The sequence below is a fragment of the Epargyreus clarus genome, unplaced genomic scaffold (assembly GCF_041222505.1).
Source record: "Epargyreus clarus isolate Ecla_fem2 unplaced genomic scaffold, WU_Ecla_fem_2.2 ptg000029l, whole genome shotgun sequence".
In the NCBI taxonomy this organism is placed as follows: Eukaryota; Metazoa; Arthropoda; class Insecta; order Lepidoptera; family Hesperiidae; genus Epargyreus; species Epargyreus clarus.
The window spans coordinates 7,074,201-7,094,474 of record NW_027332235.1 but is presented as its reverse complement, the minus strand read 5'-3'; the positions used below and the strand labels follow the sequence as shown (position 1 = coordinate 7,094,474).

At 34.6% G+C, this 20,274-nt stretch overlaps 1 protein-coding gene across 2 annotated transcripts in view; it reads left to right on the top strand.

Annotated features, from left to right (window-relative positions):
* The window catches only part of LOC140754518 (uncharacterized), a 55,677-nt gene that overhangs the window by 13,687 nt on the left and 21,716 nt on the right, over window positions 1-20,274 (top strand). For both annotated transcript variants that reach the window (XM_073089545.1, XM_073089544.1), the window contains one exon: window positions 9,253-9,366. In XM_073089545.1, coding sequence (XP_072945646.1) covers window positions 9,253-9,366 — 114 coding nt within the window. The remainder of the gene's footprint in view (window positions 1-9,252; window positions 9,367-20,274) is intronic.

Here is a 20,274-nt window from a genome sequence, read left to right as displayed (position 1 = left end):
GCATATCGAAATAATAAGATGTATTCCAAACCATAACAGAATCCGATATAAAAACCTCGAATAATTTCGAATAGGGGCAAAGTCTTTAGAGAGATACAGTAGTCACAAGCGTTGCCTTGTAAATAAAATCAAATCGTTTTCCATACTTGTGTTTTCTTTACTTTTACATTTCTTTTAAATTCTAAATTCCGTCACTGAAACTATTAAATAATTCTATATCCGTAACCGTATCCGAAAGCGATATAATATTTTTCATATATCCATAACACACGCTAGTCCCTATGCTTCCCTTTTTCGACTAAATCGAAATTACTTATTCACAAGTTTCACATCCTAAGATAATGATACTTTATTTGGAATTTATCAGATCACAGCTGCAAAAGTAATGCATTTTTAAGATATTTTTGTGTCATTGTAAGCAAAGAGATATAAAGCAGTGTTTTCGTTTTATTTTTTCTTTTCATGTTGAACCAACATAATGGCTTTAGAGCACCATATTGGGACACATTTTTGTCGTAATAAATATACGATTATCTACACACGATGATGTTACAAAGGCGTGGGTTGTTTGAAAGAAAAAATGTTTTTTAACCTTGAAATATATATTGAAAATTTATTGACACGATCAAGGCTTGTGGTCTTATGTGGGAGTTTTATAGACATCGGAAAAGTGCTTTGCAATTTTACCGTATACACAACTTTATTTATAAAACAAGGATTCCCGCGCGGTACCGCCCGCGGGCGCTTCCGTACGCTGTTTTTACTTGTCACTTTGCTGCAACCTCTTTTTAAGTCCTACTGTGAACGAGTATCCACAAGTGGGAGAGGATATTCCACCATGTTGCATCAGTACGAATTAATGATATGCCGAGTCGGCCATTTTTGGTATTCGAGTACTTTAGTACTCATATAAAAAAGAATCGAGTCAGTACTCGAGTCCAAAGTACTCGAGTACTTTGCACAACATACAGTCCAATAGCACGGAAGAGCAAAAAAAAAAAACGCCACTCACTACACAAAATTAAACAAGTTTTTACTTGTACGAGTAGTAGTTGTAGTGTACGAGTATCGTCAGTATTCGAGGATTACTGGTACTCGAGTATGCGAGTTTATGTAAGTACTCGAGTACTGACTCAAGTCGACCTGACTCGGCACATCTCTAGTACGAATTGTCGGAAAGAAACATGATTTAGTAGGTACCTACTCCATTCGTCTCGGATGTTTTCAAACCTCAACCAACAAACGACGAGGAACGACAGCTTAACCAGTAGTAGGTCTAGAAGTGTTCATGGAACATAGCCACCAATGGTCACCCATCTAATTCCTGACCGCGCCCGCCATAGCTTAACTTAAGTTACTATGTTACGATCTAGTTCAGTTTTGACGTTTTGCGCTCTATCAGTCTTATGAATCCTATAAAATTCCAGGGTAAAACCTGCCTATTATATCCAGTTAAGACCTATATCCTCGCTTGTCTCCATTAAAACCAGTTAAGCTGTTTTCAAGACTAGCCAGTACAGACAGACAGACGGCAAGATAAGTGGAAAACAAGTTTTTATTTATAGCATTCCTTGCCTTTTTTAATCGTATGGATATCTCTTTCTTCTTCCACTAAATGTGTTTCTAGATACATTTTCTGTTCAGTATTACTTTTAAAACCAGAAGTGCAAAAGTCCGAATACTCTTTTCGTCTACAGGTGTATATTAAGGTGTCATAATCTTGAAAATAAAAGGCATATCTTAGTTGCAATAATAACAAAAAATACAAAGCGCCTGTTCTCCCATTTACATAACAGTATGAAAGTGCGCTCAATAATACATCAGATTCATCAAAAAAAAAAACAACTAATTTCGTTTAACAGTAGTATTCAAGGTGAAAAAGTCGCAATACCTACTTTACATTACGCAAACGGACAGACTCGTTTTATATAGAATCTATAGAGAGGAACATCCATTGTCATTAGCCAGTGTGGTGTGACGATAAATAAAAAATTACCCGATCGATGGATTCATAAATGCTTTCGGTATATTATGATGTATTCATTCGTTGAAGCCACCATCGCGTTAATATATCATCACTACTGGGCACTCTCCTCTCAGAATGAGAAGGATTAGGCCATAGTCCACCGCGCTGGCCTAGTGCGTATTGGTAGACTTCACATAGCTTTTGATTTTTTTTCTCAGGGATACCGATTTCCTCATGATGTTTTCCTTCACCGTATTCATTATTATTTCATGGTCATTGATAAATATGCATATTATGGTAATAACACAAACTATTTTCTTGGCCCAATTTACAACTTTTTTAATTCCCCCGTAAAATACAAGTCTCGCGCCAAGCGCGTACTTTTTCTTGTTTTATGCTATTGCACACAATCGTATAACCCATACAGCCAATGACTATATAAATGGGCACTTATTATTATAAAAATAACACATCATGAATATAACACAAAATAATTAATTAAAACAATACTATAATTAGATAATTTGAATATATTGCTAACAATGGAGTTTAATAAGATGTTTCTTTTCCATACAGGAAAAGTTTTGCGGTACATAGTGTATTGACATTGACAAATACTGCCAACCGAACATAGAACCACCTCTTTTTTCAAAGCCGGTACGAATAATTCTAAAACAACTAGAGGTACGGATAAAACAAGCAGAGCATACATACTCTAGCCGTGACCTCATTTTGAATAGACATAAAATTTGTCTTAAAGATAGATATGCGAATGCGCTATCACCATAAGACTTATTTCTGCTTCAAAGTAACTATTGCTATTCCTTTTAAGACTGTAGAAAAACATACTTATACGTTATAGTTTTCGGGCTAGCGATGCAGATATTCTATCAGGTAGGTACCTCATAGGTATAAGGTAGGTAGGTTTTGTAGGTACAAAACCTAGGTAGATCCGGAAATCTCTACAAGCATCGGTTGGCTGCAAATGATTTTACTTAAAATCCCACATCAGTTCACATCACCCGATCTTAGCCACAAGATATCGGGTTTCCCCGTATTTCCTTCTTGCAACCAAAAAAAGAATTAGTTATTAGGGTTTCGTAACAGATATCATAAGAGCCAATGACCTCTTGGACATCAAAAATGGTCTCCACATTCTATTACATTTTTTTTAATGTAGAATTAGCAAACGAGCGCGCACTCCACCTAATTGTAAGGCCATTGTCGTCTAAAGACATCTGTAATCATTAATCAACCCCCGATAAGGTTTGATCCCCGAGATCGACCATAGATACATTGCTTCCCCTAAGTACAAAGTTGGAACGCCTCGTTATTATTTTATCTAGCCACATTTTATATCTATATACAATTTACTTCACCTGGAATTTTACCTTTTGAAGGTGGTAGAACCCTTTGTGGTTCGACTCCGGCGGCACCACCGCCACACCTATTTCTGCCTCATAACAGCAATGTTAAGCGCTGCTTTGTTCGGGTTTGAAAGGTGTGGTAAGGGAGGCATACTTTTCCAAAACGTTCTTACTTAATCCTCAGGATTAGCGGCGCATCTGTGGCCGACTTCAGATAGGAACATCTAATCCTATCTGGGGTTCATTACAGATGTACATGGGCGGCAGTAGCCACTTAGCATCAGGTCGACTGCATGCTCGTCTGCTACTCCTATATTATATATTAAAAAAAAACCTAAAGTCCGTGAACGTAGTCACAGATTGAAGCTAGTTAAATTACAAAATTCCATGTAAGAACTCAATCTGTGCGAACTGCAGTTCACACCGACTTCTAGGTCTCCGAGTGCATTAAATCTGCATTACATATCTAGGCTATCGGTTTACCAACGGCCGCTATCGTTAAACTTATCGTCGCTTTACGATGTATTGTTTCTTGCACTTTTACTGCGTTCCGAAGTGGTAAGTGAACACGCAATTGGCCTAGCGTAAGCGGGTCAGTAGTGATCCGTGGTCGGGTATTGTGACTGTATTGTTGTTTTACTACCTTTTTTGACGTATTGCGCGCATGAAGCGTAATATTTAAAATCGTTATGGAGCTTCGTAACCGTAACCGAAACTATCGGATATCCGAAATATAATTTGACAAGTATAAGTCGAAGTCACACGGAGGGTTCCGTGCCACCAAAATTTTCATATTTTTTATATTTTTAGTAGTTGTTATTGAGCTGCCATTGAAGTTACTGCATGGTGAAAAATTATTTTCCTTTTTTCAATAATATAGAAGTAGCTGCAGTCCACCTGATGGTATGTGGTTACTGCCGCCCATGGGCATCTGTTATCAAACCCAGATAGGTTTAGATATTCCAACCTGAGGTCAGCCACAGATGCGCCGCTACTCTTGAGGACTAAGCTGGAACGCCTCGGAAAAGTCTGTCTCCCTTACCACACCCTTCAAATCGGAACACAGCAGCGCTTAACCCTACTATTTTGATGCAGAAATAAATAAATACGTAATTCCTTTTTATACTACGCAAAACCTATTATAGTTGTACGTTAATGTATACATATTTAAGTGGCAGTGCATATGACGAACGATTCACGGTTATTAAATATTCAATACTACCTACGTCATTTACTACCTTATTGATACCGGTTACGCTATTTTTCACATTTCAATTTTAAAACACTATTTTGTAAAATACTAGCATCTATCTGATATTTGCAACTATATATCATATCTTGTACGAAACGTACGATATCTTTCGAAATCCTAAGATCATCAGTGCAAATGAATGTGACAATGTCGCAACTACGATTATACCTAAGGTAGAAATAATGCTCATCTCATTATCATTGAAGATAAAAACAATAGTAGATAATTAGTCACGTTGTAAGTACGTGTTGGTACTTAATCTTGTGTGCATGTCTGAGAATAATACATCTTTTATGCGAAATCTATAGATCAATGTTACCTAATATCTAATTAATTGTCATGGGAAAATGTTTAAGTGTGATAGAACTTCGTGGTTCTAAGGCAGCACCACAACCACACCTATTTGTATCTTATAAAGTCCGTGCCAGACATATCACAAACAATTGAATACAATTTGAGCACAGTAAAGAACGGGTATTTGAGTATTTGTTCGAATATTTGCACTTTGCCATTTGGTGTCGGTTTTTCGAGCGCACATCAAAGTGTTCAAACTTTAAGTAAGTGCGGAGCCTGCTCACATGCGCAAAGTCCAGTTTCTAGGAGACCATGTCAAGAGTGACAGGTTAAAAAATTTATACAAATAAGTGTTCAAATGTGTGAGCAAAGTCTTTGTTCAAATATTAATAGCAGGAAGCTTTGCTCTGTTTTCAAACATAACCGGTTTACAACTGTTTGTAACGCCTCTTCAAAATGATTTGTTTAACAATACCTGGTGAAGCAAAATCACTTTCATTATACATCACTTAACCGGGTATTGTAAAGCAAAACACTTTTAGGAAGCGTACCAATATGAGGATTACTCCGTGATAGGCGCAGGACAGAGATATATTTTCTCTATATCTCTGTATTAATATTAAACTGTAAAATTATTATATTTGTGTTATTTACCTAGCACAAACTGAGGATTAGTCAGTGGTAGGCAAATAATATAGAAAATATCGTCTCACTTAAACTGTATTGACTTAGTTATATAACTACCTTTATCAGTAATTGGGGAGAGCTGTATTATATAATTAAATAAAAGCAATTTTATGGGTCGTAGATTTTCACTAATCTGTAGTTGAACAAAAAAAAAAGGTATGTGAAGTCTACCAATACGCTCTTGGCCAGCGCGGTGGACTATGGCCTAATCCTTCTCATTATGTGAGGAGACCCGTGCCCAGCAGTGGTACAGTAATGGGTTGATGATGATGAGGATGATGAAGTGTGTTTTAAGATACATATACGAATTTAATATATGGCTACGATGGCAAGCTATTTATAAGATATCCCATTAGAAACCTGCAACTTTCTTTTTGTAATAGAACGAGGTAATAAGTTATTATGACATTGGCTTATAAAAGCTAGAATATAGATGAAACATAATATATAATGATGATACATCATAGAATGAAGTGGCGCCGGTATCTATATATACATACAACTGAATTAAATTGAAGTATTTGTATGTAATTTAACACTACTTTTAACAAAATTATTATTCTTTACATCGAAACATAATAACCATTTTCTTTATCTCATTTGTGGAAATTTGGGAAACTGCTGTAACTATATTGTCCGAACTTATACGCATACAATCATACATACATACATACGGATGTAACATAGGTTAATTTTTACGTGGAAAAGATAATTAAGATAAGTTTTAAATTCAATCCAAAACTCCAAACCTGATTCAAAATCAACAATTTTTTCACATTAAGTTTTTCACATTAAAATGCACGTTCCACCTTAGTCTTCAGTAGCAGAAAAGCACCTGTGGTAAGTTGCTTAGGTTATTTACAGAATAGTAGGCAACATCGCAGAAAGAAGTAAGATATCATTCCAACTGCCTTATGATTGCATCATAAGGCTACCATCTAGTAATCGCCCTTAGAACAATGATGACGATATTAGTCATGTTGACATGACACCGCTGCACCTACAAGGTTGTCAATTGACATGTGACACGTGACTCACACGGTGTTTAATGAGGTGCAAATGTGAAGCCGTTCGTCCCTTCCGTGTTACTACGTGCGTGCAATTAACTGTGCCCTTATTATCTACGTAACAATGCTATTAGGTGAACTAGTATACTTTCTATGAAAAAATAAGGAAAAGAGTACTGGTTTAGTTAGTTGTTGGGAAACTGAAAAACTTGAGGACACACGTCTTATTTGAGAACTTAAACAAACACATAACACTTTATTTATGTATGAGATTACAATAGAGTTATTAAATACAATTGAATGAATTGTCAGACTTATTTGTTGGCTGAAGTAAGCTCCAGCTCTTGGACCAACAAAAATTAAATAAAGTTTAGAAATTTAAAAAATCTGGATATAGAAAACAGCGTTTATCAATTCATACTGTTCTAATACTGCTTATACATTATTGTGCATTCCCAGAATAAATTACCCATTGCAATCATTTAATCAAGGGAATGTAATGTCGGTCTAATATAATAAAACACCGTTCTTCCTGTACGTTCCAGAGGTGACTAAGACATTCAATCCAGGTTACAAGTGATTCTCTGAAACCATCCATTCACTGCAGTCAACAATACGCACTATCGAACATAATAACTATGGCAGTTTCGAGGAAAACTTACATTCAGTGGATTTGTAAGGGCTACTGCATAAGGTTCTTATACACAATACTCATATGTTGTGAACGGTAGACCAATACTACTATGCCCGGTATAAGGCAAAAAGTTTTCAAGTTTAAATGTAACTAGCTAATTGAATTGTTTTATTGTGGTCGTTCTCAATCCATTACTCTCACTGCTGGGGACGGATCTCCTCTCATGTTGACCGGTCTAGGTCATAGTCCACCGCGCTGGCTAAATACATATTGGTAGACTACAACACCCATGAATTTTTACGTACTTTCATGTGTGCAGGTTTCCTTATGATGTCGTCCTTCACCGTTAAGCAAGTAATCATTATTTTCTAATACGCGGTGAAATATACTGTGAACTAATAGTAAAATTTATAGTAGTTTTAAGCGAATAAAGCACATATCTACTTATGATTCCTATTAAATCATTTTATGTTACCACTATAAGATGAAGAGATTTAAAAAATGTGTTGCAAATTTAAAATTCCGTCAACTTTTAGTCGTAATAAGAGCTGAGTCGAGTCATACTACGGAAGGCATCCAATTTGTACCGCGCTATCAGTTAAATTAGCGTGCCGGTGGAAATCGTGACGCCCCCTACGATCCTCTTTCAGTTCGTGCGACTCGAAAATAACTTGCCGCTGTAAATTAACAACTGAAGATACCAAAGACTATATGAGAAATACATTTTCAAACGAAATTGACAAAAAAATCAATTTTACTGTTTTCAAATTCACCAACGGAGTTAAAGAAAAACGTGTTTTCCACAAAATTTTGCATCTTCTTGCATCTTTTGCAAAATAATCCTTTTTAATTCAAGATTTCTTAAGTAGTATTCCTTTCATTACTAGAAACCTGTCATTGTTGTATTCACGGAAATAGATCATGACAATGAGAACGAAGATACTAAATCCGCCACAAAGATAATTCTGTTTGGTGAATGACTCAGTTGTGTCCAAATTCATATATTTTAGGTCAACTAAGAATAGTTGTCTAGATAAAAAAGTATTGGAGAGGTCAATGTTGTTTTAAGCTGTATTTCGGCCCTGGGGAGGCTTGAGTTTTTGTATCCCAAATACCAATCGCTGATATTTCAGTTATTACTATTGTAATTTGTTTTGAGCTGAGGATACCTGTGAATTCTCATGAACTTCTCAAGGTTGTGTGAACTCCACCAGTTTGCACATCGCCAATGTTACGGCAACACTACGACTATGACCTTGGCCGATCTCACTGTCAGATAAGACTTGTCCTCAGCAGAAGGAGAATTGGAGAATTATGAGTTGATGATGACGACTATGATGATAAAACTAAATTTTGTTTTCATATGAATCAAAGTAATATCGAATAAGAAATGGGCTGGAATTAAGTGTCAGTTGATAAAGTAATCATTTCACCGCAATATTATGGATATGATAAAACATTATTATCAGAAAAAAATCTTCTGGTGTCGTTTCGATCTTCTTCTTACTTTGAACTTCTACAATAGCAAGAAGTATGGTATAGGTACAGGTACTTCCAATTGGCCTTTATTGTAATCTTAATGTAGTTCGTGTTTCGTTTAGAAATCCGTGCAACCAACTGATGGTCGATGCCCCAGTGCCGAGTTGTAATCCCTTTCCAAATGCTGTTGTAATAACTATTGACAATGCTTGTAAAGATCTGTAAAAATCTTTATAAATAAATAAATACAATTATTTCTTATCTTAAATTTTACAAGATGAATATCTTATCAACCTAAATAGGTTGGGCTACATATGAAATTATGTTTTTACCTGGCTGTCTGTATATACCTGTTTGTCTGTAAGGACCACCTTGAAAATAATTGAATAAAATTTTGTAAGTACGATGCAAAAATAGGGAAAAGATACAAGCGGTAGCATTGGCTACTTCACATATCGAAAATATCTACATATATACTTGAGCGAATTTTCCTTTGCACTTTTTCTAAAATTTGTATACTATTTTGTAATTTATGTTTTTTTTATATGTTTATTTTTTGTCTTCAGTGGATAACCCTAACTTCGACCAGGGTGGGTACTTCGGGCCATGGCGTGTCTGCAAGAAGTTGCTCTACAACAGGGAAAAATGTGGCGCCGACGTCACCAAGTTCCGGCCATCCAGTAAGTTTTATATTTTTTAAAGTTTATTTGAATGGATATTGAGGGGTGTCGCAAGGCGCCGCCTTGCACGAGGCGTTGTAACTTTGTTCTCAAAGGTCACATTTGTGACTGATATGTAAGTCTAATCCTATTAGGAGTTGATTGGAAACAGACATTATTGACACTGACCACTTGATACCAAGGAAAGTGCATGCTCCTTTGGTATACACGATAAAAAAAAACGATCGGGGTAACGTACGAAATACCTGATAAGTAGAATAAAATAAGTCAAAATTCATTAAATTTCGAAGAGGAATTTATTTCACATATTTTAGCGTAGTTTATAATGTTAAGCATATGAAAGAGAATGTTCGCTTAGGAGTTAGTTACGAGTTATAAATAAAGATAAATTACAGTAACATTTCATCAAAATGTAGTTTGTACTGAAGCTTGCAAAAAGCGCCGTTGTCTTTTTAACGGTTCGGATTTATCTCAGCTATCCGAACGATGATTCTATATCGTAAATTCATATAAAGTCCACTTTATCCAAAAGAAAACATTTAAATTATACAATTCAGCGAAACAATTAGTAACAGATGGTCAAGATAAAAGGAGTTTTGTTCACGGCTGAATTCTATAACGATTTAACATTTTAAAGACGCCCTTGATACGTTTCTATTTTGGCTTCAAAGAGGTTGCAAAATATTATATTATTATCGCCTGTTATCCGTTTTACATAATAGTTGTAATGTATAATAATGAAGGTTTTAATAGCCTTGTTCTAGTTGTATACGTATGGAAATTTTGATAGCGCTTATAAACTCTTTTTCTAACGATTTAGAACTTTTAGGGAACAAAGTTCTCTTCTGGCATATTCGTTTCGTCGTCAACCTGTTACTGTCCCATTAATAAGTACGAATATCCCTTTATAGTGAGAGAGAGGAGTTTAGTCCATACTCCACCGCGATGAGCAAGTGCGATTGGAGGGATTTTTCACACCTTTCAAAACATTTTTGAAAGAACTCTCAGTACTGCACGTATCTTCACGCTGTATGAATATATGTATATATGTATAGCAAATGTTAAGTAATTTCTATTACGTGCTTAATTTTAAAAACATAATAATAATGTTAAAGTATTTAAAAGAAGGTTTAACCTACGAATCGCGAGCAGAAAATCATATAAATACATCAAATACTTCTAAACCAGCCTGCGTTATTATGAACTTAGTTAAAAATGTTATCGTCTATAAGCGTGCCGAGGGTTGTGGCTTATTTTAGGGGACGGTTGACCTATTTTGGAGGTCGATTCGTTTACATAAATATATCGCAACCTATAACGATTATGGCATTTTTGTGTTTAATTGAACGTTATCGAAATATTAATAAACATGTCGTTTGAGTTATTTTTAGAATTAAGACAGAAATAAGTTTTACATTTTTTAAAGAAAAGTATAAAGTTGTTATTTTATATGTATCATAACTTTAGCTTAGTGCGTTTGCCATTACTGTGCCTTATGTTACTTCTGTAATATTTACCTCGTTCTTTATTCTTGTATTATATTCGAAGATTACACGATTATTAGTTTTATAATAACAATAAAGCGTACAATTTACCATATTCTGAACTGTCTTAAACTACCATCTTATGGCATGGTTGGCATAGGACATCTCAAATAATGTAAGTTACTAACAATAAATGTATACAAATGTAGTATAGATTAGCCTTGGAAATACAGAATATGGTTAGACATAAATAAGTACTTTACCTAGTATTGATTTTACAACACCAACAGGTGTCGAGGTGACGACTGAATTCAACCGACAAATTGAAATCGTAACTGCTTTACTACTATCGAATAGGAGTAGTTAGCAAGAAACAGCTGAACAAATTACTTCTGACGAAATGATTCAACTCAGTTCCTAAATTTTGATTGTTGAGTACATCCATCAATCAGCCTTTTAAGATTCACTGCTCGACGTAGGCCTTTCCTAATTGGCGCCGTTCCAACCGGTCCCTTGCCCTGGAAATCCAGTGGTTTCCTGTCCTTCAAGTCGACGGACCACCTGGACGGGGGGCGACCTATGCTCCCATTGCCTAAACGTGATCGCCACTCGAGGACCCCATCGGCCCGGATCGGAGGGCTTAATAAATTGACCACATTACTCGGAGGACCTATTGGTCCTAAGTAAATATATTGGTCCTAAGTAAATATATGATATAGATAGAGAAGCAAATACTCTTTAATGTTTGGACATTTCAGAATAAACTAAAGCAAAAGAAATCAATGAAAACTGCATACAAACAAAAGGACACCTTATTCAAAGTGATGATGCTATTGATCATAATCATCATTACAATGTAAAGTACGAATAATATTACTTCGAAGATTATAGAAACCTCCGTCCTTCGAATGCAATAAACAAAGCATACTTATGAGAAGCATATCTCATATACATAGGTAATTGAAATAGTGCGTCATAAAAATAGTAATTTAATAGTAAGAAGTCAGAAGTTGATATTACATTGGTTTTTCACAAGCCGTTATCTTCTACTTCTTTCCAATGATGATATAAAGGAATACATTGTTTAAAATAATATCCTTTATTGATGGCTTTAAAATACTCAATATAATATACTGTACCAAAACTACAAATACGATTACCGTGCCAAAACTAAACTTTAATATTTAATATACCTATACCTAATGAATATACCTATTTAATAAGGTTGATACTTTGTAAGTCATAATCGTGAACTGATGGAATTTCATGCTCATTTGCAACTTTGTGGTCTAATAAAAAGTAGATTAACCATTTCAATGGTCCCTACAAGTAATTGAATTTCTCTTGGTTGCCTGGTTTCTAGCGAAGTACTATTTTTATTTTATGTTCGTTTCTTGCGTCGACGACCGGTCTCATTGGTTCCGGTAGTCTTGGTGATTGATGGTTGAAATCTGGATTAATGAGCCCATTTAGCGATGAGAAATGGTCTGTATCACGCTTGGCAATGCTATCGTGAAATTTCGAACGTAATTCATGTCTGTTCTATTCGGAAATGGGTCAAGTTGATGCGTTAAATCGATATGGGTTGTTTAAGATATTGTAGCTAGCTTCGTCAGTGACTGTATGTACTGGATTTTTAGTTTCGATATCATAGGTTTTTTCGTAAGTAAGTAAAAGTAAAGTTTTTCATTAATCCTTTTGCATTTTTGCTATTTGATGGGAGTTGAAGTTTTTTAACTGTGATTATTTTAATGGAGATTTAGTGAAAAATATTTATTGGTTATAAAAACTGTTATAGGAAAACAAAAATATAATTTGCATTTATAAAATAACGTCGGAAAGAAATGGTTTATGACGCATCTTCAGAGCTTTCTAATCTTCTTATATTTTCCAAATAATAATCAGTTTTAAATTTATTAAGAAATTCTTTGCTTTATCTTAACAATTCGAACGTTTTCTGTATAAAGTATTTATGTTCTTAATAAGATGTTCTTAAATCTTAATAAGCTGCCTAGCCCAGTCGTTAAAACTACAGTATTTGTTATGACGGTATTTTAATCATGTGCTATCTTAATAACGTGCTTTCTCATACTGTACTTACCATCCGTAGTACCCGTTGGTCGTGATTAATGACTGTGTGTAATCTAGATTTACCTGTTGGTTCTACGACACTCGTAAGAGGTTAGTGTTATAATTGAGTCACTACGACCTCGATGTGAGATTGAAGGAAACAGCCGTTGGATTAGTTGGACAGAGTAAGATAAATATTTCTTAAAGAGAAATATAAGTAAAAAAAAGAAATACCGGACTTCCTAAAATAGCGCTCTAAAAAGTATAAAACTTGAGAACATTCTTATGATGTTCAAAGGATAGGTTATATCGAATATAATGTTCCACTTAGGCACATTTCACTGTGACTAAGTGAAATATCTGTGGGAACATCAATAATCATCATCAATATATATAAACTTTTATACAGAAAAGCAAGGTTTTGTAATGAAAAAGCGGCTGTCAATCTTGTCGACTTTTGCGATCACAAATGTACGTACGGAATATTTATGATAATTAAAACCAGAGGTCAAAGTAAAATTTTATGAACATTAATAACAAAAATTAAACTCAAAAAAAGACGGAGCAGGATTTGAACTTGCGACCTCGGTCGTTCGTGAAGTGCATTGACTCGAACGCGCGAAATATACTGAATATAAAATTCGTTGCTCAGTCGGTTGAAATGCGGCTTAGAATGCGAAAAGGTCGCTAGTTCAAATCCCGGTTGAGTCACGTAGGATTTCATTTCTTCGTTGTAACCTATTTCTTTTATTACGAGTACATATGGACGTACGTACTGCAACATATTAATATTATATTAAACTAGCTGACCCGGCTAACGTTGTGTTGCCATATAATTAAAAAAATGTTAAGGGTGAACAACGCTTATCACTTAGGGGTATGAAAAATAGGTAGTAGCCGATTCTCAGACCCACTGAATATGCATATAAAAATTGGTGAAAATCGGTAAAGCCGTTTCGGAGGAGTACGGTAACTAACATTGTGGCATGAGAATTTTATATATAAGAAGTTGAAAAGGTATATTGTGACGGTAATCAGGTACTTCAAAATAGATAGATAGAATAATAAGAAATATCGCGAGAAACGCTACACATAGAGAGTTCTTCTAATAAAGATAAGTAAGCTTTATCTTTTAGGAAGTTCATAAAAAATATTAAGTCTTTGCCAGCGTGGTGGATTATGGTCCAAAATCCTATCACTCTGAGAGAAGACCCGTGCCCAACTAGGGGGCATTAATGTAGAGTTAAACCCCATTTTATTTGGCGTTCAGTGCTTCTTTAAAAAGCCATTGGTTAAAAAATTTAAATAAAGTATTAAAAATTAGTTAATGTGAATTAATAAACCCCTATTAATTGCTATTATTTTGCCCTGGGTGATTTTAAATTAATTCTCACTGTAAATTGTCATTTTCCCCTACGTATTGTTATAAAAACACCACTTTAGATTACATCAGTGTAATTCGCTATCCTTGTGATCAATGTATCAAAAATTTATATTAAATGCGTAACCTGGGTTACGTCAGAGGTGCTCAAACTTCAATCTGTGAAATAATTTTCAACATTAGTGTATAATTAAAGTTACGACCAATATGAAAACTATCATTATGAAGTCATTACTGTCGCACTCCTGAGCTATGAATATTTTTTCCTTATCACGCTCTTCAAAACAAAATATAGCAACTTTACAACTCACAAACAGTTTTACTGAAAATAAATTGGCTTACGTTTAATTAATTATGTGATGACATTGTTTAGTCAAATGAATGAAGCCCAATTAACAGAAATTTTCCTAGTTTTCCTATGTTTAATACCAGAATTTGAGAATTACTGTTAATTTCCAAAGGTTGAGTACTGCTGGCCCAGAGGACTCATGAAGCGTGACCCGTGGGGCGTTTTCATTAACACCTTGACATATTTGACACACGTTTCGACATTCGCATGTCACGAACATGTATCTAATTTTTCCGTCATATTTATATTGTGATTTAGGAGAAGGTTCTAAATTAGGGTGAAGGTGAAAATAGAATACGCTCTGAATTAGCGTAGGGTGATGCTTATAAATCAATGTTTGTTTACATTGGCAATATGTACAGGGTCAAATACCTAATTTGAGAAGAATTAAAAATATTTGATTCGAACTGCTAAAACCAAAATGACATAATAATGTAGGTAGCCTTTTTTGAACTTCTGTAATCAATCAAATACTATGGAGACCTATGGTAGTTTCCTGTGTTCCAATTGGAAAAACTTACATTACGCCCTGATATAAGACCTATCTCTGTCCAATAACGGTAGCGTTTTCGTAGCGTGGTTCTCCTTTGAAAAATCTTGTAAGTAACATTTTAAGGAGCATTTTCACTCAGCCCTCAGGGTAATAACACATCTGTGTCCGACCTCAGATAGAATTCTAATTCTTTCTAGGGTAAAGTAACACGCTCTACCCATCAGTACGACTTCTTGTTCTCTTGTTATTTCAATATTGTGTTAAAAGAATATTGGTGCTGTAATCGAACCATGAATACTATGTATTATTTTTAGCATTTTTACTAAGTGTAAAATTACAAATTATAAAATCCATTATCAAATTTATGAAAAGTACGGAAGCACTAAATTGAATTTATATTGACAATAAAGATTCGTGACTATTATAACATTTGTATTAAAATTGATTGAAATTCCTTAGCTTCGTATTCTTTACAGAATTTCTACGATTGTCAAAATCACGACTTGCCCATTCAGTCCATTACTTTCAGTTATGTTATTTTATTCGGTAGTTCAGTAAAATAACTTTTGAATGAAGAATTGAAAGCAAAATTGTTGAATTATTGAAAATGCTATTTTGCTATGAGATAAGACCTTAGACAGTTGTTTGAAGTCACCTGTTATCGACAGCAGTGATGATTCTGTTATCAATAATCAGGGCAGATTAAAGTTAGAAAACGTAAATAACGAACGTAAATGTCTCTTCATGTTTTTGATATAATTGTTTTCTTTGAAATCCCTACGCTAGTTATTGTATTTGATTGAAAAATTAAAACGTGTGTGGATAAACTTGCAAAAAATCTTGAAAACTTATCTTCGGTAGAGAATCATTAAAATTAAGACATGATATAGTAGGTATAGGCTATATATAAAACTGAAGTGTGAAGCTAATTTTACAAAGAAGCACAAAAGAGCGTTGTAGGCGACACGTATAATCTGAAATCTAGCTAATGAACTCATTACGAAGCTGGAAACTTTCCAAAGATAACACTGTGACAATGAGTCAAAAGCCCATGTATTATTAAAAGCCTAGTCCCACTTTATGTTTACAAGTAGTTCTTATTTCTGAAACGATATCTTCTGTATCTTTTACTTAATTAGATTTAGAATATGTGGTTTTTTTCTGCTGTTTCTATCTATATCTTTATATTTATATGTTGAATTGGTGCACAATTTCATAAATAAGATGTGGTAGTTATTGCTCGCGCCTTCGCTGGCGGTTCGGTTTTATGTATCCCTCAGGAATGGCACTTTTTTCGGCATACAAGATGCTCTTGTATCCTTTTCAGAACCCTTGACAACGTGTGTAAATAATTTCATGACAATCGGTTACGTAGTTAATCGTAGTGTATCAAAAAAACAAACTCACACTGGCTTTTATAATATTGATAAGGATGATGTAAGAATATTGTGATAGATATAAAATTGAAAACCATTTCATAGTATACCGTTAGACATGATTTGAAAGAGTTTTTACTTCTTATTTACACTAGAACTAATAAATCGTATGAACACAAACGAAGCCGTGAATGGAAGGTTAAAGGTACATAGAAAATCCAACGAAAAGCACTGTTCTATTGCCAAACACTCCACCGATTTGTTTAACATGTGATTGATGGTCAAACAGAATTTCACGCGACTTTACATTAGTGTTCGGTGTTACATCAACACGACCTTCACAAAGCATCATTGTTTGTCTCGCTCATTAGGATTCTAACACTTTCATAACTGAAGGGCTTGGCTTATAATGAAGTGTTTATTTTTATCAAATAAGTTAAAAATGTTGTAAGAAGTTCAGAATTTCGAGAATTGGAAGACTTCAATAACCCAAGAGGGGTTATTGAAGTCTTCCAATTCTTGGCCAGCGCGGTGGACTATAGCCTAAAGCCCTATCGATCTCAGAGGAAACCGTATCCGGCAGTGGGACAATTATGAGTTAACTACCTCAACTTTGCAAAACATGTTTCATATATCTTTCAAAGTTCGATCGTCTTACATAATGTTATGGTACTTATGTATCAGGATACGAGTCCTGTCTTGAGTTGCTTTGCTTGGCTACCATTTGAGCATTTGCTTGTTAATAATTTTCTGACACAAACTCCCTTTGTGTTAGAAAATTAAGAAATCAGAGAATTCTTTATCAGTCCCCTCACATACCCTAACAAAACTATTATGTTTTGTTAGGGTATTTCGAGTACCTTCGTAGTCGTTAGCTCATCCAAAAAGACTAGTCCCATTAACAATTGTTACATTATCTGTCAGTTTTCTCAGCTTAAGTTCAGATAGTTAATACGTTAACTAATTATTGAGATAAGAGTACTTAAAGTGCGACGGAATTCTAACACCAAAAGGACAATGACCATTTTATGGGGGGTGATGACTTACAACAATGAAATGAAATAATGATATAGAAGGTGTGTAGCTATTTAGTGATATAGTATATAATTTTATTAATATAAGCAACATGCTTCAAATCACAATCAAGATGTACGAGTAGATACGAAAATCAAAGGTCAAAAATCGAAATTTGACCATATTTTTATTAGTAATACTAAAGCTCGATTATAAACAAAAAACTTACATACAAAACAAAAAAATGAAGAAAATCAGTTAACAAGCAAGAGAGAAAAACGTTTTTTACTTTTTTGCTAAATAAATGCGAATTTTTGACTCGTTTCCACGCCTAGCAACACGTCTACTATTATAAATAGTTTAATAAAAACTCAATATCATTACAACGAAACTAGAATCCTACTCTATAAATGGTTCTATAGTAAGTATATGGAAACAGACGTGCAATTTGAAAGCGGTCACGACACAAAGTCGTGAGCATTCGCGGTCAGATCGCACGCGCCACTTCTCTCACAATACGCCTCTCATTTAGAGCACATCTCAGAATAAAGTACAATGGCTTTGGGAATTTGTCTCGTCTCAACTTTAACCTGAGCTTTTAGATTTAATTGTCCTAATTGTGCGTCTATTTATCTCTGATGCTAACACTGAATTAGACGTTCAGCTACAAACGATAATGTCTGAGAGTGAGAACGTGCAACGAAATACGTGATCCCATAATTATACGTAAAAGATCTTTGACAACAAACGTAATGAGATGATCTCGATTGCGAGTATTTGTACATGTTAACATTTGTGCAAAATTACCTATTTAACGTAATTTGACAACTCACAACAAATAATGTATTTAAAGACAATCTACGTTTGAAAATATTAAATTAATATTTGTATAATTCAGTATTTGTATGAATATTCATAAGTGCTTTTTCCTATATGATAGATGATCTACATATCACCTAAAACCGAATGATCTACTACCAAGATAACTAGGTGGAAAACATTGTTTTACTTTAAATATGTCCCTTATAAAAGGTAAAATAGTCCAGAAGAACAATATTGTTTCAAATTTATAATAGTTAAAACCTAATACTTAATATGTTTTTAATTGAAGTTTTATAACAAAAACATTAAACGTGATGATTCACAAATCTTTCTCTTCTATTCCTTCATGCCAAATTACATTTTAAAGTCTTTATACAGACATCAAATGAATTGTGCATTTGAACGACCATGATGATTATAATTTTTGCCCCCGCAATAATGCCGAGCCGAGAACATTCAATCAGAATACAATGGGCAGGTTTGAGAACATAAGACTTGAATTAGTATCTTGGGTATTGTACACTAAGCTGTATTAAATATGTTTTAGAACCAGTTTGGGCATTGTAGTTCGAAAACATTACCAACGAAAAGGCAATGGTAGCTTAGTGGTTGAAACTTGGCCTCCCGACCGAGGTGTCTGAAGTTCGAATTCCAGGCACGCACCTCTGATATTTGAATCTGCGTATTAGATATTAATTCTCACTCATTTTAACGGCGAAGGAAAACATCGTGTGGAAACTTGCACCCTGAGAGATCTTAAAAAAAATGTTCTCTAAAAGTATGTGAAGTCTACCAATACCCACTTGGCCAGCGTGGTGGACTATGCCCTAATCCTTTCATATTGAGAGGAGACCCGGTCGCAGATGTGGAACATTAATGACTTGATAAACGTTACATTCCAAAAGTTGTTATATTATAATACGAAAGGTGCTGTAAGAATGAAGTAAAAGTGAGGCTTAGTCCTTAAAAGCCACGCTTCTATGACGTATCATATAAAGGTTGTTTTATGAATGTCCATAGACTAAAATTACCACTTAATATGCACGAATATGACATTTCTGCATACAGCCGTAGACATAGTATATGCCGTTCTAATACGAATACCGATAAACATTATTACTATATACCTGTATTCCATATACTCGATGATAATAAAATTGCAATCATGAATATACATGTACGCACAGCCACACAATAATCGTTTCGGAGTGAATGAATGACACTTTCTATTCGCATAGCCCGTACTACTAGTCCCAATGTGGACCTTGGACATACAAAGACGAGTATAAACATCTATACGGGTATATAAGTTCAGCATTCCTTGTTGCAGATCATATTGACTCTTACGTGTCGAACCGGTAACGGCTTTGTCATTCGGAGTCTAATTGAATCTAGTCAAATCTAAGTCAAATATTACCTGTCTGTTTTTTCTTTATACTTTCCATGCAAGATTCAATTTCAATATATTTTTGTAATCTATGAGTAGAAAACGAGCATGCAGTCGTGTTGGTAAGTGACTACAGCCGTCCATGGACATCTGTAATCGATCAATAGAGTCTAACACGAGATCGAATACAAAATAGTTGTTACCACTGAGGACTAAAATGGAATGCCTTGGCTAACTATGTCTGCTATCAAATGAGAACATAGTAGCGCTTAACACTGCAACTATAAGGCAGAAATAAGTATAGGAATATCTCGAACTACTGTTTATTTCCTATTGCTCTATACATTTGATTTTAAGAGGCGTGTTTGTTTTTATTGACAAACTCGCAACCGGAAGGTTGGTAATAAATGTTTGTTGGAACTAAATAGTCTGCAGGCCATTTATGAAGCCCACGTAACGTCAAAACAATGTCATTGTCATCATTGTTTGAGGCCGAAAAGTACACACTGCATGTATGCGTTCATTGTTTTCA